At 54.8% G+C, this 22,723-nt stretch overlaps 1 protein-coding gene across 4 annotated transcripts in view; it reads left to right on the top strand.

The window, feature by feature from the left end:
* The window catches only part of MBTPS1 (membrane bound transcription factor peptidase, site 1), a 65,459-nt gene that overhangs the window by 33,086 nt on the left and 9,650 nt on the right, over nt 1–22,723 (top strand). For all 4 annotated transcript variants that reach the window (XM_051847327.2, XM_070062808.1, XM_051847331.2 and 1 more), the window contains 10 exons: nt 567–669; nt 3,101–3,252; nt 4,718–4,879; nt 10,846–10,990; nt 14,953–15,141; nt 16,396–16,568; nt 19,113–19,228; nt 20,249–20,405; nt 21,826–21,950; nt 22,486–22,563. In XM_051847327.2, the coding sequence (XP_051703287.2) occupies nt 567–669; nt 3,101–3,252; nt 4,718–4,879; nt 10,846–10,990; nt 14,953–15,141; nt 16,396–16,568; nt 19,113–19,228; nt 20,249–20,405; nt 21,826–21,950; nt 22,486–22,563 (1,400 nt within the window). The remainder of the gene's footprint in view (nt 1–566; nt 670–3,100; nt 3,253–4,717; nt 4,880–10,845; nt 10,991–14,952; nt 15,142–16,395; nt 16,569–19,112; nt 19,229–20,248; nt 20,406–21,825; nt 21,951–22,485; nt 22,564–22,723) is intronic.

Below are 22,723 nucleotides of genomic sequence, written 5' to 3'. Positions count from 1 at the left end.
GGCTTGGGCCAGGCCGGAGCCAGGAGCCAAGAGCCAAGAGCTTCATCCAGGTGTTCGTGTGGGTGGCAGAAGTCCAACCACTTGGGTTGTCTTCTGCTGTTCTTCCCAGGCCAATAGCAGGGAGCTGGTATAGGATGCCAACATTGTAAGATGGTGGCTTTACCCAGAGAAATGTTTCATCCAGTCGAGGAAGCAAGATGAGTCTGGGAACAGTGGCAGAGTGGTGTGAGAATGTGTGATTACGTGGAGAATTGTGCTGGCTTTAAGTCCTGCGAGGTTCAAGTCACAGGCAGATCTGTAAAGCCTGCGTCGTGTGGGGAGAAGTGTGCTGAGCTGGGCCGGAGTGTGACGACTGGCCGGGGAGAAGGAAGAAGGGGCATCCAGCAGGAGGCCGGCGTGAAGGAGGCGGGGAGCAGGCCCCTCCACAGGGCCACTGTGGCGGGGGGGGGTGGGGGGCAGCAGGCCAAGACCCCATGAAGTCTGAGACTTTGCTGGGAGTGCTTCCCCTGTTGGAATTACGCAGCTCAAATGATTTTTCTTCTCTTGATTTTTGTGTCTCCATTTAGCACTCTGAATAACCCTGCTGATCAGATGGACGTCATTGGCGTGGGCGGCATTGACTTTGAAGACAACATCGCCCGCTTCTCCTCCAGGGGAATGACCACCTGGGTACGCTTCTCTGTTGGTTTCTCATGGCTCCCGGCGCCGAGTGTGTCAGAGCCGCCTTCTGAGGTAGACTGCCCCTCGTGTTCACCACGAGTGGCTGACACCTGGCCCTTTCTGCACCCTAACTCTGGAGGCCCACGGCTGCCGCCTGGGCAGCGGGGTGCGTCTCAGCTGTTCCCGGTTCTGCTTCTGTTGCTGGCCGACTCACTCTCTGGTGCGTCGGCTGCATGCTTCCGGGTCCTAGCTAGAAGGAGGACAGGTGGCCCTCCTTTGAGGTGGATTTTTGCTTTTGTTTTTGTTTTTGTTTTGTTTTTGCCTTAAGAAGAAGGAGAGTGGCTGGCGCCGTGGCTCACTAGGCTAATCCTCCGCCTAGCGGCACCGGCACACTGGGTTCTAGTCCCGGTCAGGGCGCCGGATTCTGTCCCGGTTGCCCCTCTTCCAGGCCAACTCTCTGCTGTGGCCCGGGAAGGCAGTGGAGGATGGCCCAGGTGCTTGGGCCCTGCACCCCATGGGAGACCAGGAGAAGCACCTGGCTCCTGCCATCGGATCAGCGCGGTGCGCTGGCCGCAGCACGCCGGCCATTGGAGGGTGAACCAACGGCAAAAGGAAGACCTTTCTCTCTGTCTCTCTCTCTCTCACTGTCCACTCTGCCTGTCAAAAAAAAAAAAAAAAAAAAAAAAAAAAGGGGAGAGGCCAATATGAACGTTTTATTATTAACTCTGCTAACATGGAAGTAATTGTATTTAGCTGGATAGAATAAAACAATTCCAACAAGGTAATAGTTCAGCTGCTTGAGCTCTGATTGTGCAGCTGATTCACCCTTCTTTACCCATCAAAACCAGATTTGCTTAAAAAATCAGGTGCTCCCTCAGGGTGGAGCTCAGGCGGCTGACAGTGGCACCTGTCCCTGGTGTTTTAGATGAGATTATTTCTTGGTGCCCTAAGCTGACAGGTGCCCAGCCTGGGGTCTCGGATAAATCCCCACAGAGATTCACGACTTCCTGGGCACACTGTGGGCCTTGTCCACAAGGGCAGCACTCTGGGCCGTGGCCTTCTATTGGGCCGTAGGACTGGGCCGTGTCAGCTCTCCACTGCCCCTGAGTCAGCCCCACACAGACTCGTGCACTCAGATCCCTTCTCGGCTGGATCCACTGACCTGACACCCTGGGCTGAAGTTCACTCTGTGTGCCAGGCAGCCCCAGGCAGCCCCAGGCTGAGTGTGTGTCCTCTCATCCCTGCACCCAGAGATAGTGCAGCTGCCATTGCGTCTCTGGCTCCCCTGACAGTGCTGTCCCTGAGCTGTGTCCTGTCCTTGACCTTTGCCAAGGGCTTTGTGCTTTTTTTTTTTTTTTTTAAGATTAATTTTTGTTTTTTGAAAGGGATAGTGAGAGAGAGAGAGAGAGCAAGCACGAGCACTTCTGTCTGCTGGTTCACTAACCCGGATGGTCTCAATGACAGGGGCTGGGCCAGGCCAAAGCCAGGAGCCCAGAGCTTCTTCCATGTCTTCCACGTGGATGCAGGGGTCGCAGCACTCGGGCCATCTTCCGTTGCTTTCCCAGCTGCACTAGCAGGAGCTGGATCGGAAATGGAGCAGCCGGGTCCTGAACCGGCATCTCGGGTGGAGCTTTACGTGCTGTGCTGCAGCACGGGCCCCTGGAGCTTGCTTTTCAGTGGCACCTGGAGAGACAGGTGTCCTCGCTCGGCCCCCCGTGTGGACCACATGGCTTTCATGTTTGCCAGGACGGGTTACACCTGAAGTTGCTGTGCTCTGTTCTGACAATGCATGATTGCTTGAACTTTGTGTTCTGCCTGGTTTCCAGGAAGCTTAAGCGAGCACTTATTAAAATCCTAGCCCACATTAGTTGTGCAGTTATCGTCGTCATTCGGAATTTATTTCCCTTTTCACAGCAGATTGAGCATCCGGTCATGCCCTGTACTGCTTTCCGTGTAAACCAGGCCTGGGGGTGTCTGGCAAATGATGCTGTAGGTACCCAAATAGCTGTAGGCAAAAAACAAAACTTTACAAACTCCTGTTGCAAAGAAACTTGTTTGGTTTTTTCTATTGATCATTTCACTTCTGGGTTTTCTGAGGTTATTTCTCATTGTTAATTTATCTAGAAATGAAGTGTCTACTCTTAGTGATAAGCCAGCAGCCACATTGTAGTCTTTCAGCTTAGCAGAACTGGAATTTATTTTTAGTTACTTTACAGCCTTGCTGTTGAGCCGGCCGTTAGAACACATACTACAAGGACTGTGCTTCTCTGCACGTTGTCTAAGCTTGTGTCTAGTACAGTGGATTTTGATGTGACGCCACTAGCTCACGGAGGTGACACTGTCGCTAAGTCGCTCACACTTCTGCTCTCGAGTTTGTTCACTCCTCACCACCTGTGGCCAATGTGTGCAATGTAGAAACTGAGCTGCTTTTTATCCATAGGAACTACCAGGAGGCTACGGCCGTGTGAAACCTGACGTTGTCACCTATGGCGCTGGAGTGCGGGGTTCTGGTGTGAAAGGCGGGTGCCGGGCTCTCTCGGGGACCAGTGTCGCCTCTCCAGTGGTGGCAGGTGCCGTCACCTTGTTGGTGAGGTGAGTGTTTCCCTCGGGACGGCAGGGCCAGCAGCAGGGCAGGTGCACTCAGGCCCGCAGAGCAGGAGCGGAGTTTGCTCTGCCCAGACTGGGCTTGGTGGTTGGGTGGTGCTGCGTCTTCATTTCTGTGAAAGTGGGGAGGCCCTTGCTCTCTGGTTAGGTGGGGTGTGTGTGGGCGCCATGTAAACCAACACAAGCTGCAGGTGCAGGGCAGGGGCGGGCTGCCCATTACACTCGTGTTCCGTTGGGGTTTAAGTTTTTATTTTATTTATGTGAAAGGCAAAGTTGCAGAGAGAGAGAGGGAGAGACAGAGAGTTCTTCCACTTGCTGAGTCGTTTCTCAAATGGCCACAACAGCCAGGAATGGACCAGGCCGAAGCCAGAGCCTGTTGTTTCCAGTGGGGGTGGAGATACTGCCTCACTGCTATCCTGCCATGGTTGTTAGCAGGCAGTGAGCGTTCTGGCTTCAGCACTGGGCCCATCACAACTCTGGGCTGTGAGTGGGGAGACGCGGAGGCTGTGTTTCCATCCCCAAGTACAGGTATTTTCAGCATCAAGGAAACCTGTCATTCTGCTCACCTCCTGCAGCAGATTAAAATGCCACAGTGACTGTTGCGAAGCACTTCTGTGGCTTGACAGTAGCTCACAGTGGGAGCCAGGCAACAAGGAAGCCGAACCTAACCTTTGATTTTGCTTTATGGGCAGGAGGAGGGAAAGACTGTTGACCTATAGATTTCAGCAGTTCTTTTATTCTCCCATTAAGAATTAATCCTCCTTTATCTCCCGGTACTTCCTCTGTGCCAGGTGTCCTGTTTAGAAATCAGACACCATCTGGAGAAGCATGTGGGGACTTGGGAGTGTTCCTTTGCCTGCTGATTTCACCCCTCCATTTCGGGATTAAAATGTATCTGTATTTACAGGAACGGGTGATTAAGGCCGGTGTGGCTGAGCCCCAGCCACGTAGTACTCTGGAGGTGGCCTGGGGTCTGCCCTGGGCTCTGAGGTGTTCTCCGCCAAGGCTAGCCGTGCCACACACCCTCCAGATCTAGACACAGAATAGGCCAGGCCCCCCGGAGTCCCTGAGACCTGTGCCCCCTGCCCGAGCTCCTCCCCAGGCTCCGTCTGGGTGCTCTTTCTTCTCCAGCTGTCTCCCCCTTCCAGCAGGCCTGTCCCCTTCACCTGCACTCACCTCCTGCAGCCTGTGTGGTCACGTGAGCTGACGTTCTAGGAGAGTATGTCTTAGCATAAACAAGGACTGGCCCGTCAGTCCCGGTCAGAACAGCCATGTGGACCAGGTAGTCGGCCCTGAGGCAGGCACCACAGGAAGGCTGTGTCCTGTGTGGGCGCCACCAAAGATGCTCCGTTAGGTGGGAAACAGGATTGGAGGCTGCGTGTTTGCCGCTGGGGATGGTCTGGTGTTCATTGTGTTACTGAGACAAAACGAGCCTGTGTTTGCTTCCCCCCAGCACAGTCCAGAAGCGTGAGCTGGTGAACCCTGCCAGCATGAAGCAGGCCCTGATAGCGTCGGCCCGCAGGCTTCCTGGGGTCAACATGTTTGAGCAAGGCCATGGCAAGCTCGACCTGCTCAGAGCCTACCAGATCCTCAACAGCTACAAGCCACAGGCAAGGTCGGTACGCCGGCTTCTCGGTCGGCCTTTGGTTCTTCCTAGCCTCCCCTCAGAACCCCAGTGATGAGTACCCACACGGCGCTCGGGGCTCCGCGGGAGCCTGCTGCCGCTGGGCTGCTGGCCAGCCGGCCTCCGCGCTCCTCTGAACTCAGTGCTCTGCTGTGTCTGCTATGTTTGGTTCAGGTAGTTACCCGCTTGACAGTTTTTTTTTCAGAAGTGATCTTACGTTTACTGAAATAGTTCTCTCATACCCTCTGGCTGGCTTCCCCTCGTGTAGTTACTGGAATGAATGCGTTCACGTTGGCCATGTGTCACAATGAAGCCACACACCACTCTCATTCTGCCACTTGGCCCCTTGGCTTTTTTCTGGCCCAGGAGCCAGGCCCAGCGATGTGCTTTTGGTTACCTTGGCTCCCTCTGACCTCTTGCTCTGAACTGGACTCCGTGGACACGCTGCTGGCCTCTTAGACTGTCCTTTGGTGTGGGCTTATCTGATGTTTCCTCACGGTGATCTTACCTATGCGTTTCTGGAAACAAACCTCTGCTGTGAGATGATTTTAGCGTTACAACAGAGCTTCACAGACAGCACGTAACCGAGAGCCCGTAAGACCCAGCTTTCCCCGGTGTTAACATCGTAGGAACACAGAGCAAGCCTCAGAACCAGCTTAGCACCTGCACAGCTCTGTGGACTGAGCGCAGACTTAGCTGGGATCCGACATCGTCCTAGTCAGGGCCGCCTTGTGGTCTAGAACCCAGCCCAAGACCCGAGCTGTGCTTAGTTCCCTGTCTGCCCAGTGCCCTATTGGGGGTCATTCTTCAGTTTCCTCCACCTTTTTACGGCGGTGCTGACTGTCCTCATCTGATGAGCTTGCGTCAGCCTGTGCCAGGACGGGATTAGGTGTCTGAGAGGTTGACGGGAAAGGCAGCGCCTGGGAAGGAGAGAGGACGGAAGTGGGGAGAGGTGGGAGTGCTCAGCGCTGCGGTCTCCTGTCACGGGAGCACAGAGCCCTGTGGGGACAAGCCTGCCCTAGACCATCTCTGCTCGGTCACCGAGTAGGAGCAGCCTGGGGAGGTGGCCCTGGCCAGTGGTGGAGGGGCCGGAGGGTCCAGGCGTGTCACGTGGTCAGCAGTGGAGGGTCCATAGGCGGCAGCGGGGGGGTTAGCGGGAGACAGGTACAGGTCGCTCCCTGGGGCCATGCTGTCATCTGCCAGGTCTCACCCTGACAGCTGCTGTTTTCCCTGCGTGGCTGCTCAGTGTCTTGTGGAAGTTCACTCTGAGAAGATGGAGTCTCTCAGCTTCTGCTCATGGTTTCAGCTTCTCTTGGTGGCTCCTGCCTGTGATGCCGCCCACTGAGGAGCCTGATGACGCTCTGTTTCCCTCTTCCTTCTGCATGTGGTAACTGGAAGTTTGCTAGAAGGAAGTACCGTCTGTTCTCTCCAGCTTACTCAGTTACTGGTATCAGTGTGGGCTCGTGGGTATTTATTTCACTCTGGATTATAATTCATTCACACCATTTAATTTGTTGTTCGAATTGTCCCAGGTCGGCTGTTGGGAGCCCCTTCTCGTGGCCTCTGTCTTCTCAGCGTGTGTCTGCCTCCCTCTGAGCACGTGTGGCACTGCACGATGTGCCTTCATGAATGCGCGTGCTCCAGCCCTCGCGTCCTTCTTCCTCAGGCAGCTCTGTTCCTTTCAGTGCAGCACAGTAGTTAGAAACCAAAACCTGCGTGTGCTGGTGTTGTTCCCAGGCCCTCCGGCAGGCAGAGCTGTGTTCCTGTTTCTGTATTTGTCTGCATGCATGCATGCCTGTGTGGTGGAGCCGTGCGTTCCTGCTGGGGCCTGAGCCACCTCCCACCAGGGTTCATTTGAGCTTTCCTTCTTGCTGGTGACTCCCCGAGTGAGAAACCCGGCACTCGCTGTCTGCAGGATGTCTTCGTAGCTGCTCTGTCCTGTGCACTGTTGAACAGCTTTGGAATTGCTGACTCACAGCCTTGGGGATAGCAGATTCCGCAGCTAGAGGACGATACTTCTGCAGAGTGCATTCTGTCTGGCCCTACTACATAGCATCATGTTGTTTTTCCAGAGTTACAAAGAATCGTTTTCTTTCATTTTAATACAGATGGGCTCATTTGTTAGTGTGTGCTCCTCTATGGATTCCTCTCACCACCTGGCTGATTTTAGCACAGGCAGAGCTTCACACCAGGGCTTGCCATCCGGCTCGCACCTGCTGTCCACCGGCTTGCACGCACCCCTGTGGTAACACACGGTTTGGTTTATTCTTGAATTCCCTCGTGCGTGTACATGGAAGGCAGAGCGTGCTGCAGATCGTCAGTGGCCCTTCGCTGTCCTCCTGTAAAGGTGTCCTGGAGTCACTTTGTTTGCACAGTGCTTCTGTCCCCTTTATACAGCTGCACCCTCTGAGTGGCCACTGTTGATCCACCCACCAGTCTACGCTTAAGTGTACGTGTAAGTGTGCCTTTTAGCACCTTTTTACTTTCCTGCTGGTTCACTCTCAGAAAACCTGGAAGCCCAGTACTCGGTGGTTCCGATCGCCGTGTCGGTGCCAAGCACTCAGTATGTGCGCCACCCGCTGCTGCTTCCCAGGGTGCCCGTTAGCAGGAGTCTAGTTGGAATGGGGCCGGGTTGGAACCCAGGCACCCGTTTGAGGATGTGGGTGTCCTAACCAGTGTCTTCAGCACTGTGCCAAGTGCCTGCCCCTGCTTAGGCATGGTTTAAGTTGGTTCCAACCTTTTTTTTCTTGTTTTAATAGATGTATTTATTTTATTTGAAAGGCAGAGGTAGAGAGACGCAGAGGCAGAGAGAGGGAGAGAGCCTTCCATCCACTGGTTCACTCTAGAAGGCTGTAACAACCCGAGCTGAGCTGAGCTGAAGCCAGGAGCCAGGGCTTCTTCCAAGTCTCCCAGGCGGGTGCAGGGCCCAAGGACTTTGGGCCATATTCTGTCGCTTTCCCAGGCCACAGCAGGGAGCTGGATCGGAAGTGGAGCAGCCGGGACTAGAACCAGCGCCCATGTGGGATGCTGGCAGCACAGGCAGTGGTTTTACCCGCTACTTCGCAGTGCCGGCCCCTGTTTGCAACCTTTTGTAATTAGGAACTGTAGCAGTGAATAGCTTGTGTCTGTATCTTACTTTTGTTAGCTGTGTTTGTTCAGGTTAAATTCCTGGAAGTGGCATTGCTAGATCTTGCTGTGTTCCCTTCCAGAGGGCTGGGAGCGCACCTGCCAGCCTCCCCAGCAGTCTGAGTGTGCCTCTCACGGAAGCCTCATCCGCACCATTTTCTGTCACTCATTCCTCTGGCCAGCCTGACAGCAGACAGATGGCGTCTCAGTGTGGTTTGATGTGCACGTGGGCGAGTTTAAATACTTTGTGTTTCAGGGCCATTTTAAAATCTTCATTGTGAGTTACCTGTTCATTTCTTTTCCATGTTTTTCTTTGGGGTGTTTAGTCACTGTGTTTAAGAGTTCTTTAAGTATGAGAGCCTTGGTCAGTGAGGTGTGCTGTGCCTCTTTCTCCAGTTTGTCGCCATTTTCTGACTGTATGTACAGTGTTTTTCACCGGGTAGTGTTGTTTTAAATAGTCAGATTTGTCTTTCTGTTGTTATTGTTGCCTTTGGATATTGAGAACCAGAAAGCTTTTTACTGTACTGAGCAAAGGAAAAGAGGTTCACCCTTGTTTTCTTCTAGAACTTGTTTGCTTTCTTGCATTTACTTGAAAGTCCCTGAACCGTTTGGAGTTTATTCTTGTGTATGGTGTGAAGTATGGATCTAAGTTTTTCTTTACTTAAACGGCCACTTGTTTCTTACAGCTCCCTTTATTAAAAAGTCAGTCTTTGCCCTGGTGACCTGGGAATGCTGCATGTCATCACCACAACTAGGTTTTCCGTGCAGCAGGGTCTGGCTCTGGGCTCCCTGTAGTGCCATAGATGCTTGCTGGGATGAGCTCAGAAGGGCTTTGCAGTGCTGGGTAACTGCTCCATCCAAGAGCCGAAGCCTTGTCTACCAGGAGAGTTCATGGTTGTCTTTCTGTAGGTCTGCTCAGTGCTTGGTAAGTTCAGTATTTCATCTTATGGGGGGGTGGTATCCACCACGTTGTTGATTTCATCTCTGTGTGTTAAAGTGCCGTGCTCCCTAACTGAGTTACTGTTGAGTTAGTTGCACCACGTTTCCCCGAGCATCCTGTGGAGAGAGACCTCACGGCTCTTCCCTGCCAGTTCTTATTAACTGTTTCTGACTGGTTGCTTTGGCTGGTATCTCGCGCAGGGTTGAGTGGGAGCAGAGAGGGTTTGTTCCTGATCTCTGTACAGATGCCTGTTTCCCATTAAATGTGGTGCTGGCTTCGCAACTGCAGTGTAACATCTTATCATGGTAAAAGGTCTTTCACCAAGTCTGTCTTTGGTGTGTTTTTCATCAAAATTGTGCAAGCAATTCTGCGGTGTTTTTCAGCATTTATAATCATGTGAATATTGTGTGTTCTTATTAATGTGGTATATAGTATTAATTTTTTTTGACAGGTAAAGTTAGACAGTGAGAGAGAGAGAGAGAGAGACAGAGAGAAAGGTCTTCCTTTCCATTGGTTCACCCCCCAGATGGAACCAACCGTACTTCTGAAATAAATCCTTCATCACAGTGTGTTCTGTGTCTCTTAGGGTACTGCACCCTGTTTGCTAATGGTGATTTCTGGGGTGTCTCCTAATCCCGTGTTTCCAGAGCATGGGTACCAGGAAGGTGCAGACGCGTGTCTCAGGCAGAGCAGGTGCCTTTCTGAGTCGTCAGTTGTAACCACGTGGCTAACCCGCTCAAGATTTTTAAACTTGGTGATACCTATTTTTTTCTTTTTTATTTGAAAGGCACAGTTAGGGAGAGACAAGGAAATCTTCTGTCCACTGGTTCACTCCCCAAATGTCCACAATGGCCAGGGTTGGGCCAGACTGAAACGAGGAGCCAGGAGCTCCTTCTGGGTCTCCCACGCGAGTGCAGGGCCCAAGGACTTGGCCGTCTTCCCCTGCTCCACTGCTCTCCTCAGCACATCAGCAGGGGACTGGACGTGTACCAGCCGGGACTAGAACCGGTACCCGTATGGGATGCTTTACCCACAATGCCACGGTGCTGGGTGATATCTATTTTAATATTGATTATAACTGCCTGTGCAAATCACAGTATCCATGAGAGTACTCTGCTTGGTTTTTTATCTAGTAATTCAGTTGGCCCAGACCTGATGACCTAATAGAAAGTGATCCCTGTGTGGTCGATGTCGGAGCTGGGTTGGTCCTCCTCTGAGAGAGAGCAATCTCCTACCCACTGAACTCAGGGCAGCTTGATGAGCCGGATTCACGAACGCCTGGTGCTCGCAGTGAGAACGTCTTGGCCCGTCAGCAGCTCTCGCTTCCTGTCTGCCTGTCACTGGCGCTGCATTAGGAATGACGCCAACCCAGCACATGTTCATTTCTGACGTGAGGAAGCCATGAAACAAAGCAGTGTAGGAGACTTGGGTCAGCTCTTGGCCAGTTTGCCCAGCCCTCTGAAACCACGTTCAGGCTCGGCACGTTGCTGGGGGGACTGTCAGGGCTCAGCCTCGATGAGTGTGTGGTCGTCCGCTAGCTAAGGTGCATCACAGGCAGGATGCCCAGGGGATCTGTACGGGAGGAGGACACCTCAGGTGGAGCGCGTGGAGAAGTGCAGGCGTAGGCTGTCCTGAGCCCGCCTGCCCTCCCTCTCATGGGCACACTGCCTGCTTCTTCCCAGGGAAGGCCCCTTGCGATCACGCCCGGGAGGCGTTCCCCGGCACTGTGCTGCGCACGCACCTGCTCTGGCTGGCCGGGGCGTTCCAGGGCCCTGAGGGCAGCCGAGGGAGGGACTTGTGCAGCACAGGTGTGCTGTGCTCCTTCCTGCACACTTGTGTTGCTTTTTTGCAGTTTTTTTTTTAACGTGGTCTACTGTATTCTCTGTTTCAGCTTGAGCCCGAGCTACGTAGATCTGACTGAGTGTCCCTACATGTGGCCCTACTGCTCCCAGCCCATCTACTATGGAGGAATGCCGACAATTGTTAATGTCACCATCCTCAACGGCATGGGAGTGACAGGAAGAATTGTAGATAAGGTGAAACTTCTCTCTGACATGCTCTCTGACTTGACGTGAACTTGGACAAGGCCGTAGTGTCTCAGCTGAACGTACAGAGGGTACCAGGGCTCTTGGAAGTGGTGGTTTGACCTTCAGTCTTTGCAGAGTAAGTCAGGGTGTGAATTCAGGAATCAGTTTTACCTTTGTGCTGTTATCCTGAGTTTGGCTCCTACATTGGATTCTTCATCTGCCCCCTTTCCCATCTATAATCAAAGGTCTGATTGTAGTTATTTTATTCCTTAAGTTGAATGAATGAAACTTTTTGTTTGGAAGATGTGGTCTTTCTTTTGAATTTTGTTTTTATGATTTTTTAAGAAATGCCTCGTAGGGCCGGCGCCGCGGCTTACAAGGCTAATCCTCCGCCTTGCGGCGCCGGCACACCGGGTTCTAGTCCCGGTCAGGGCGCCGGATTCTTTCCCGGTTGCCCCTTTTCCAGGCCAGCTCTCTGCTGTGGCCCGGGAGTGCAGTGGAGGATGGCCCAAGTGCTTGGGCCCTGTACCCCATGGGGGACCAAGAGAAGCTCCTGGCTCCTGCCTTTGGATCCATGCGGTGCGCCGGCTGCAGCACACCGGCCGCAGCGGCCATTGGAGGGTGAACCAACGGCAAAGGAAGACCTTTCTCTCTGTCTCTCTCTCTCACTGTCCACTCTGCCTGTCAAAAAATAAATTAATTAAAAAAAAAAAAAAAGAAAGAAAGAAATGCCTCGTAGACATGACAACAACAAAGGCTAGGAATCCAGAACAGACGGGGCACTTCCAGCCCGGCATACTCATGCGGCCGCTGTTTAGAACTCCCTTTTCTGGTCCTTATCTGAAATGCGTATTATCTTTGTGTGGTAGGCAGAATTTTACAGTCTGTTCTTTTGGTTCTCATTAAGGTTTTTTTTTTTTTTTTTTTTTTTTTTTTTTTTTGACAGGCAGAGTGGACAGTGAGAGAGAGAAACAGAGAGAAAGGTCTTCCTTTTGCTGTTGGTTCACCCTCCAATGGCCACTATGGCCGGCGCGCTGCAGCCGGCGCACTGCGCTGATTCGATGGCAGGAGCCAGGTACTTACCCTGGTCTCCCATGGGGTACAGGGCCCAAGCACTTGGGCCATCCTCCACTGTACTCCCTGGCCACGGCAGAGGGCTGGCTTGGAAGAGGGGCAACCGGGAAATCTGGCGCACCGACCGGGACTAGAACCCGGTGTGCCAGCACTGCAAGGCGGAGGATTAGCCTAGTGAGCCGAGGCGCCGGCGGTTCTCATTAAGTTTTAAGGATTTAAAACCATGATGCCAAGTTTCCCTTGCTTGAACAGCTGGGTGGTTTTCAGCTGTGAACATTTCACTGGCTGTCTTTGCATATATGGTTCTTGTGGTTCATTTACATGAGTTCTGTGGCTTGGAATCCTGCAGCCAGGGCCTGAGTGTTGCCAGGGCTCTTGGCATAAAGAGGTTTGCTTTGGCTTCACCTCCTGCCTGTGGCATTCAGGGTGGGCGCCTCTCCCATGCCTGCTCTGGCTGATGGATCTTTTTCTGTTTCCATGTTTTAACTCTATGAGATAAATTTTTTATGTTGGGATGTAATGCACAGAATTCACCCTGTCAGATTAATTAATTCGGTGGTTTTCAGTGTGTGCCCAAGGTTGTGCCCGCATTTTGCCCCAGACAGACTCAGTTTCCATTGCTGACCCTTGGCCACGCTGACACTCGTGGGCTTGCCTGCTTTGTGCATTCCTGGCCGTGGGGTCGGGCGGTGGGTCTCCCTTTGTTGCCTGGCTTTCCCCATGCAGCACTCTCTCCTCTGCGCTGCGGCCTTTCATGCCGAGTCATGTTCCGGGCTTCGGGTGTGGACGGGCCTCGTCGTGTTGATCCGTGCGTCCTTCGGTGGGCACTGGCTTTCCCGGGTGATAGCTCTTTTGGCGGGGTGGGGTTGGGTGGTCAAGGCATTTTGCTTGTTGGCTTTCTGGAGGACTAACGAATGAGAACCTCTACTTAGGAGAGTGGTTATTTTTAAAATTTTTAAGTTTATTTTATTATTTGAAAGGCAGAGACTGCCAGAGATCTCCTGTCTGCCGATTCACTCCCCAGGTGTCCACAACAGCTGGGCCTGGGCCAGACTGAAGCCAGGAGCCGGAACTCAGTCTGGGTCTGAGTGCTAAGGGAGCCATCACTTGTTGCCTCCCAGGGTGTGCATTAGCAGGGAGCTGGAATTGGAAGCAGAGTCGCTCACACAGCCAGGCATCTGGTACAGACGTGGGCCTCCCCGGTGACCTACCCCCTGCCTGGCGGTGCATCGGCCCGGCTTGCACTGAAGGGGCAGAGTAGGCGCTCTGCGATGTGCCTGTCTTACCTGGTTGTGAGGTGCCTGCCTGCCAGCCTGTCTCCCGTGTGCCCCGTGGAATCGCGTTCTTCCGTGGCCCCCTTGCTGTGGGACCAGGGATGTTCCTCAGCACTGACGGGGTCTTCACGGCACAGAGTGGCCCGTCGCTGCGTCCTCTGTCAGCCGTCCCCGAGCTCAGGATTTCCTTTCCCTTTAATGGTCATCGTGCTGGAGTCTTTGCGGTTTTTTTCTTCCGTAAAATTCATGTTGATGAATTTTTGTCTTTTGTGATTTCTTCTGTTGTTTCGAAGTTTTGAAACTCAGTCCTCCCGAGGCACGGTAAGGTGTCACTTGTGTTTTTTGTGACTGATTTTATTTTAAATAACGATTGACTATTGAGGTTCTCCTTCTACGTTGATTCGATGCATGGTGTAAGAAATGGATAAAAAGTTAGCTGTGTCTCCCTTGCTAGCCAGTGGTCCCAGGAGCGTTCCTTCCTCATTGCTGTGATGCTGTGCTGCAAATATTTGTATTTTCCCGACTTTTTTTTTAATGTGCTGACTCACTTGGGGAGTGTGTTCTTGGTGTGAGGCTTGTGAGGAAAGGAGTCATCCGTGTGGAGTGAGGACTGATGGTAATGGCAAGTGTGCGTCTGCTCCAGATGGTTACATCCCTGTCTGCTCTCTCCGGAGCCGGGAGGGGAGCGGGGCAGTCACCTGATGCCCTGCCAGCCCACCCGCCCGCCTGCTTTGGGGCTCCCCTGGGGACAGATGGCAGTGCTGCCATTTCGTTCCTTTCAGTTAACGGGTTCTCTCGTCTTACACGTAGCTGGCATCTGCTTCAGACCTGACAGGTGGCCTGCTCCGAGTTCTCTTATCAGACCAGTTCCTTGTCAAGGGTCTTGTGCTAATGCCCCCCTGTAACAGTGGGGAAGCAGTCTCTGATGTGGTGTCAGCGGCAGTGGGTCCTGGCCTTTCCAAGTGGGCCTGCTCCGAGGGTCCTCAGGGGACTTTGGTTGTAGGTTTCCTAGTAAATGTATTTCTTCTTTTTAAAGGTGTGTTTACTGAGTTGAAAGGCAGAGTGACAGATAAGGAGAGACAGACACAAAGAACAAGAGATCTTCTATCCACTGGTTCATTCCCCCAAGTGGCTACAATGACCAGGGCTGGGCAAGGCTGAAGCCAGGAGCTAGGACGTTCATCCCCGTCTCCCACGTGGGGAGCAAGGGCCCAAGCACTTGAGCTGTTGTCCACTGCCTTCCCAGGTGCATTCGCAGGGAGCTGGATCAGAAGCAGAGCAGCTAAGACTCGAACCAACGCTCTGCTGTGGGATGCCGGCACTGCAAGTGTGGCTTAACCTGCTGCTCCACGGTGCAGCCCCAGTATCTGCATTTCATTTTGTCTCATTTAATGGAACAGAGTTCCAGACTCCTGGCTTCAGCCTGGCCCAGCCCTGACCATGGTGGCCACTTGGGGAGTGAGCCAATAGTTGTAAGAGCTCCCTCTGTTTCTCCTGTCTGTCACTTGCCTTTCACATAAGTGAAAGGAATCTTTCTAAAACTGATGTAGGTAATCCAGGAATGGAGGGATATTGGTTTCCACCTGTTTCACTCAGTCTCTGCTTGGTTTCTCCTTCCCGCAGCCTGACTGGCAGCCCTATTTGCCCCAGAATGGGGACAACATCGAGGTCGCCTTCTCTTACTCCTCGGTGTTATGGCCTTGGTCCGGCTACTTGGCTATCTCCATTTCTGTGACCAAGAAAGCGGCATCCTGGGAAGGGATTGCCCAGGGCCACGTCATGGTCACCGTCGCTTCCCCCGCGGAGATGGAGGTAAGGACCCAGGAAGCATCTCTTCCTAGCCTTTTACCGTCCCCTGCCCGGGTGCTGAGAGTCACAGGGTCACGCGCGGCTGGCAGGCAGGCTCAGCCCTGCTTCCTGTGATTATCCAGGCCTTGCAGGGCAACTGGGGTGGAAAAGCCAACCTGGTGAGTGAGTGCGGTGCTTCCTGTTCTGTTGGCTGTGCCACTGCACCGGGCTCTTCTTTCTGAGAATCTGAGAGGCCAAGTGGCAGAGATGAGAGACGATGTCTTCTGCAACAGCTGAGGCTGAGCCAGGGTGAAGCCGGGGGTCAGGAACTCCAGTCTGTGCTCCTGGACAGGGGCAGAGGCCTAGCACTCGGGCGGTCTGCTGCTGCTTCCCCGGGCACAGTAGGAGCTGGAGTGGACGCAGGGCATCCCGGGCGGGAACCAGTGCTCTTGTGGGATGCTGGCATTTTACCCACAGACCGCACTGCTGGCCCCGGAGGGCTCTCGTGGACCAGATCTTAGTCTCAGAATGAGTCCACCAAAAATACACGTTGTCTAAAAGGAAACGTGGAATTGCTCCTGTGTGCCTCCAGTAGTTCTTAGGAACAGAGGATCTTAAATTTTAAGTCTTAAACTTTTTTTTAAGATTTATTTTATTTATTAAAAGAGTTATAGAGAGAGAGGGAGAGACAGAGAGAGGGAGAGACAGAGAGAGAGGTAGAGACAGAGAGAGGCAGAGAAAGAGAAGGAGAGACAGAGAGAGATGTAGAGATAGAGAGAGGCAGAGACAGAGAGAGGTAGAGACAGAGGGAGAGACAAGAGAGGGAGAGACAGAGAGAGAGGTCTTCCATCCGCTGGTTCACTCCCCAGATGGCCACAATCCCTGGAACTGAGGTTGTCTGAAGCCAGGAGCTTCTTCTGGGTCTCCCACGTGGATACAGGGGCCCAACCACATGGGCCAGCCTCTGCTGCCTTCCCAGGTGCATTAGCAGGGAGCTGGATTGGAAGTGGAGCAGCCGGGTCTCAAACCAGCATCCATGTGGGGTGAGGGCGTTGCAGGCCAGAGCTCTAACCCACTTAAACTCCTTAAAGAGTGTGAATGAAAATGTATTGGGACACATTTACCTTCTATTGTTTCATTTGCTGTTACTGGAAATTCTTGTGTTCAAATTATTTATGTTAAATAGAAATGATCCTTCAAAACCTGGAAACCTGCAAGTTTTTTCTGGGAAAGGGGTGCATTTCAGATTTTTTTCTTTCTTTTTTTTTAAATTTTAAGTCAAAAAATGGTGCAGAACATACTTCAACGGTTAAGCTCCCGATCAAGGTGAAGATCATCCCTACTCCCCCTCGGAGCAAGAGGGTACTGTGGGATCAGTACCACAACCTCCGCTACCCGCCCGGCTACTTCCCCAGGGATAACCTGCGCATGAAGAACGACCCTTTAGACTGGTAAGCAGCCACCACGCTCGGACGCTGGCCCGCTGCACGATCCCTGCGCGGGGCGGGCGGGCTGGGGGCTTCCACGTTCCTGCTGCCCTAGGGGAAGTGACACTCTTGGCTTCTTGCTGAACCTGGACTTCCGTGACCCCTCCATCTTCCAGGCGTGTGTTTTGCTCCTAGGGCACCCTCACCCCTGTCCTCTGAAACTGACGCGTGTAACTGGATGATTGGGCATCCTCAGTTGCCTCTTTTCCCTTGCTTGTCCATGAGGCAGTCAGCAGATCCGATCTGTCCCCACGTCGGACTGCGTCTGCCCGCGTCTGCCCGTGTCTGCTTCCCCTGTGCAGGCCATCACCTGCTCTCCCCCGAGTGCCTCCTGTCGGTCAGCAGATATGATCTGTCCCCACGTCGGACTGTGTCTGCCCGCGTCTGCTTCCCCTGTGCAGGCCATCACCTGCTCTCCCCCGAGTGCCTCCTGTCGGTCAGCAGATACGATCTGTCCCCACGTCGGACTGCATCTGCCCGCGTCTGCTTCCCCTGTGCAGGCCATCACCTGCTCTCCCCTGAGTGCCTCCTGTCGGTCAGCAGATCGATCTGTCCCCACGTCGGACTGCGTCTGCCCGCGTCTGCTTCCCCTGTGCAGGCCATCACCTGCTCTCCCCTGAGTGCCTCCTGATGCGTCTTACTCCCTCCAAGTCCCATTCCCCATGCAGCAGCGTCTTCTGAAGATGTAAACTGTCACAGTTGGCTTCAGACTTGCTGACGTGGCCACACCCACTGGGTGCCCCAGGTGACCCTGCAGGATCCAGAGCTCCCCCTCCCCAGCCCTCACACCTTTCCTGTTCCTGTCTTCTCAGGGCACGTGGACCAGCCCCCAGTCCACGCCACACTGAAAGTGGGGTAAAGGGAGGCATTGGACCATCTGACCAGGGTACTTAGGGTCAGATTTGCCTCATTTTTTTTTTTTAAGATTTTATTTATTTGTTTGAAAGGCAGAGTTACAGAGAGGCAGAGAGAGGTCTTCTATCTGCTGGTTCATTCCCCGGATAGCTGCAACAGCCAGAGCTGTGCCGATCCAAAACCAGGAGCCAGGAGCTTCTTCCAGGTCTCCCACGTGGGGGCAGGGGCCCAAGGACTTGGCTGTCCTTTACTTCTTTCCCAGGCCACAGCAGAGCTGGATCAGAAGCGGAGAGCCAGGATTGAATTGGCACCCATATGGGATGCTGGCACTGTAGGCAGCGTTTACCCACTACGCCACAACGCTCGCCCTTAGATTTGCCTTTTATAATGAGCTGTCTCTGGAAAGTGGATTGAGGAAAGTGTGTCCAGAGATAGGCAGACAGGAAGTAGAGGTGGTGCCAGCACTGTGGTGGAGCCAGTTAAGCCGCCACCTGAAGCGCTTGCATCTCACGTGGGCACTGGGTCACGTTCCAGCTGCTCCTCTTCCAATCCAGCTCCCTGCTGGAAGAAGCTCCTGGCTTTGGCCCCAGCTGTTGCAGCCCCAGCTGTTGCAGCTACTTGGGGAGTGAACCAAAGAGTCATTCTCTCTGCCCTTCACTCCTCTCTGTAACTCTGACTTTCAAATAAATAAATAAAATCTTAAAAAAAGAAAAAAAGACAGGGTAGCTGGCAGACAGAGCAGGGGAGCACGCGGAGTCAGGTTGCTGAGGACGGGCTCTGAGTTGCGGGGCAGTGGGGGAGGCAGGCGCCTGGGCTCTCCCGGGGGCGTTGGGGTAGATCGTTGTCCGAGTGCAGTAGAAGGCGGGCATGCTCCTGAGGCGGAGAGTGGAAACACCATCCGCGCGGTGATGTCAGCGGTGTGCTGTCGTCCCGGCACGCTTGCTCCTGGGGCTCGTCCCAGCGTCTGCATTCCCACGCCGTGGGCCAAGCTCATTTGTCGGTGCAGATGGTTGCCAGCAATTTACAAGAAAGCACTGCTAACCTGCTGCCTCTGCGCTTCAGAAACCTGTGCTTGGCAGCCAGCGCGCGGCTCACTAGGCTAATCCTCCGCCTGCGGCGCCGGCACCCCAGGTTCTAGTCCCGGTTGGGGCGCCGGATTCTGTCCCAGTTGCCCCTCTTCCAGGCCAGCTCTCTGCTGTGGCCCGGGAGTGCAGTGGAGGATGGCCCAGGTGCTTGGGCCCTGCACCCCATGGGAGACCAGGAGAAGCACCTGGCTCCTGCCATCAGATCAGCGCGGTGCGCCGGCCGTGGCAGCCATTGGAGGGTGAACCAACGGCAAAGGAAGACCTTTCTCTCTGTTTCTCTCTCTCACTGTCCACTCTGCCTGTCAAAAAAATAATAATAATAATAATAAAGAAAGCTGTGCTTGGCTGCATTTCCCTGTCAGTTTATCCCCTCCCTGGGCGTGCTGTGCACAGGAAGCCCTCGTGTCAGCCCGGAGGGTGCAGGGCTGCAAAGGCCGGCCTCCTCCACCGGTGCCTGTGCTCCTCTAGAACAGCCGAGCCGCCCCGGTGCAGACCCGCAGCCAGGCAGGCGGGCCTCTGGGGCCAGGCAGGATCGGTCATTCTGCTGCTGTGGCTCTCTGCTTCTCAGGAATGGTGACCACGTGCACACCAACTTCAGGGACATGTACCAGCATCTGAGGAGCATGGGCTACTTCGTGGAGGTTCTCGGCTCCCCCTTCACGTGTTTCGACGCCAGTCAGTATGGTAAGTGCTCTTGCACTGGAGTGGGGTGTTGAACGTGTGAGAAGGGGACGAAGCAGACACAGAACGACACATGGCCCTTCATTGCTGGTGGCTGGCAGTCACCTGAAATGCGAGCTGGCAGGGATGGGTGGGCGTTTGCACTGCTTTTTTAATTAAATGGAGTTCTGCTTCATTCCTTCTGAAAAACCTTTATGTCAGGCACACAAGTGAAAACTGAAACCCACACGTCGTTGGCCCCCGTGTGTTGTTGGGCTCCGATCTTTTGTTTTTGTCCCCCATTAGTGGTAGAACAGGGTTCACAGGGCAAACCTGAGGCATCGGTGGATTGAGCCACGGGCCTCCCCGCAGCACCGTGTGCATGCTGTGTGACAACTGTGTGTGTGCTGTGTGACAGCCGTGTGCGTGCATCTCCGTGTGCGTGCTGTGTGACAGCCATGTGTGTGCTGTGTGACAGCCGTGTGTGTGCTGTGTGACAGCCGTGTGCATGCTGTGTGACAGCCGTGTGCATGCATCTCCGTGTGTGTGCTGTGTGACAGCCATGTGCATGCAGCTCTGTGTGCGAGTTGCATGACAGCTGTATGCATGCAGCTCTGTGTGCGTGCTGACAGCCGTGTGCATGCAACTCTGTGTGTGTGTTGCGTGACAGCCGTGTGCGTGCAGCTCCGTGTGCGTGCTGCGTGACAGCCGTGTGCGTGCAGCTCCGTGTGCGTGTTGCGTGACAGCCATGTGCGTGCAGCTCCGTGTGCGTGTTGCGTGACAGCTGTGTGCGTGCAGCTCCGTGTGCGTGCTGCGTGACAGCCGTGTGCGTGCAGCTCCGTGTGCGTGTTGCGTGACAGCTGTGTGCGTGCAGCTCCGTGTGCGTGCTGCATGACAGCCGTGTGCGTGCAGCTCCGTGTGCGTGTTGCGTGACAGCTGTGTGCGTGCTGTGTGACAGCTGTGTGCGTGCAGCTCCGTGTGTGTGCTGCGTGACAGCCGTGTGCGGAGGCGACTCCCCTCAGGGTGTGGCGCTGTGTCCGCCAGGCACCCTGCTGATGGTGGACAGTGAGGAGGAGTACTTCCCCGAGGAGATCGCCAAGCTGAGGAGGGACGTGGACAATGGCCTTTCGCTCGTCGTCTTCAGTGACTGGTACAACACCTCGGTCATGAGGAAAGTCAAGTTCTACGATGAAAACACAAGGTGCTGATACGAGTCGGTGTTTGGATAAGCAGTGTGACTTCTGGAGAACCAAGTTCTGGTTTCCACAGACTTCAGGGAGCGCCTGTCCGCGGGCCCTGATCTGTGGTTTTTCTGCGCAGCAGAGGCCGCTCAGGCTTGGCTAGAGCAGCTCTGCCCCTGGGGGCGCTCTGGGGGCTGCGGGGTAGCACACACGTTGCCTCGATCCTGCGTGAGAGCCTTTGTCGTCTCTCCCCCGACAGCTTCCAGTAACCTGGCCATGAGCAGGGACTCCCAGTGCTGTCAAGTCTGGGGCTTAGATTTGTGAGCTTCTTTCTCGTCTGCCCGCACTGTCTGTGGCCAGGGCTGGACTAACCGTTCCTAGTGGTCCACGGCGGGGAAGGACCCATTTTCATTTTATGAAATAAATCGCTTGCATCGTATCCGTGCAGGGTTGCAGTATTCCACAGCCTGACCGTGGCGTCAGTTGTGTGGCCTGGGCCCCGGGAAGACGCAGTGCATGTGGGGGGTGGTGATCCCCTGTGCCTGCTGTGGGGGTGGTGATCCCCTGTGCCTGCCGTGGGGGGTGGTGATCCCCTGTGCCTGCTGTGGGGGTGGTGATCCCCTGTGCCTGCTGTGGGGGTGGTGATCCCCTGTGCCTGCTGTGGGGGTGGTGATCCCCTGTGCCTGCTGTGGGGGTGGTGATCCCCTGTGCCTGCTGTGGGGGTGGTGATCCCCTGTGCCTGCTGTGGGGGTGGTGATCCCCCGTGCCTGCCGTGGGGGGTGGTGATTCCCCGTGCCTGCCGTGGGGGGTGGTGATCCCCTGTGCCTGCTGTGGGGGTGGTGATCCCCTGTGCCTGCTGTGGGGGTGGTGATCCCCTGTGCCTGCTGTGGGGGTGGTGATCCCCTGTGCCTGCTGTGGGGGTGGTGATCCCCTGTGCCTGCTGTGGGGGTGGTGATCCCCTGTGCCTGCCATGGGGGGTGGTGATCCCCTGTGCCTGCTGTGGGGGTGGTGATCCCCTGTGCCTGCCATGGGGGGTGGTGATCCCCTGTGCCTGCTGTGGGGGTGGTGATCCCCTGTGCCTGCTGTGGGGGTGGTGATCCCCTGTGCCTGCCATGGGGGGTGGTGATCCCCTGTGCCTGCTGTGGGGGTGGTGATCCCCTGTGCCTGCTGTCGGGGGTGGTGGGGTGTGCTGATTCCCCGTGCCTGCCGTGGGGGTGGTGATCCCCTGTGCCTGCCGTAGGGGGTGGTGATCCCCTGTGCCTGCCATGGGGGGTGGTGATCCCCTGTGCCTGCTGTGGGGGTGGTGATCCCCTGTGCCTGCTGTGGGGGGTGGTGGGGTGTGCTGATCCCCCGTGCCTGCCGTGGGGGTGGTGATCCCCTGTGCCTGCTGTGGGGGGTGGTGGGGGTGGTGATCCCCTGTGCCTGCTGTCGCTTTTGCAGGCAGTGGTGGATGCCAGACACTGGAGGAGCCAACATCCCGGCTCTGAATGAGCTGTTGTCTGTGTGGCACATGGGCTTCAGCGACGGCCTGTATGAAGGGGAGTTCACCTTGGCAAACCACGACAGTAAGGCTTGGGGTTGTGCTGCAGTGGCGGGGGGGTGCCCAGAGCGGGTGGGTGAAGCCAGCTCCGCCTCTCAGCTGAGTTTCAGAGAACATTGTGGCCTCCAGGGAAGCTGGAAGGGACTAGGCAGAATGTTCAGAACTACTCTGATGCTGTGTGCCCTCAGCATTCTTTATTTTAGCACTGACCTGTAAGAGTGCACGCTGAGCGTTCCCAGAGAGGGACCCCTTGGGGAAGTTGTGTGTGGGAAGCCGCTCCTGGGTCTTGGTGGAGCAGGCCTGGGCAGCTCACCCGGCCCACAGCGCGACTTGTTTAGCACTGCTGCTGCAGGCCCGGCCCAGGGCTGGTGGAGCTCTGTTCCAACCTGGAAAATCCATCCCGGGAGCCCTGCTCACCCTCCCTTCTCTCTTCGATTTTAAGTGGGTCCCAGCAGTGTCAGTGGGACACGTGATGGCGAGCGTGCGTGTGGGTGGCTGAGTCGCTGTTGGAGAGGGTGCTGGGGGCGTGGGGCCTGAGACCTTGAGCCACTCTCTTCCAGTGTACTACGCCTCAGGTTGCAGCATCGCCAAGTTCCCAGAGGAGGGCATAGTGATAACACAGACCCTGAAGGACCAAGGTAAGGGATGGTACCCCTGCCTTTGGCTTCCCGCTGTCTCTGCTTGTTGCATAAAGAGTTTTAATATGTTAGTTGTAGAGGCCGGTGCCGTGGCTCACTTGGCTAATCTTCTGTTTGTGATGCCGGCACCCCAGGTTCTAGACCTGGTTGGGGTTCTAGT

The sequence above is a fragment of the Oryctolagus cuniculus genome, chromosome 18 (genome assembly GCF_964237555.1).
Source record: "Oryctolagus cuniculus chromosome 18, mOryCun1.1, whole genome shotgun sequence".
Classification (NCBI taxonomy): domain Eukaryota; kingdom Metazoa; phylum Chordata; class Mammalia; order Lagomorpha; family Leporidae; genus Oryctolagus; species Oryctolagus cuniculus.
This window is presented reverse-complemented; position numbering and strand designations above follow the sequence as displayed.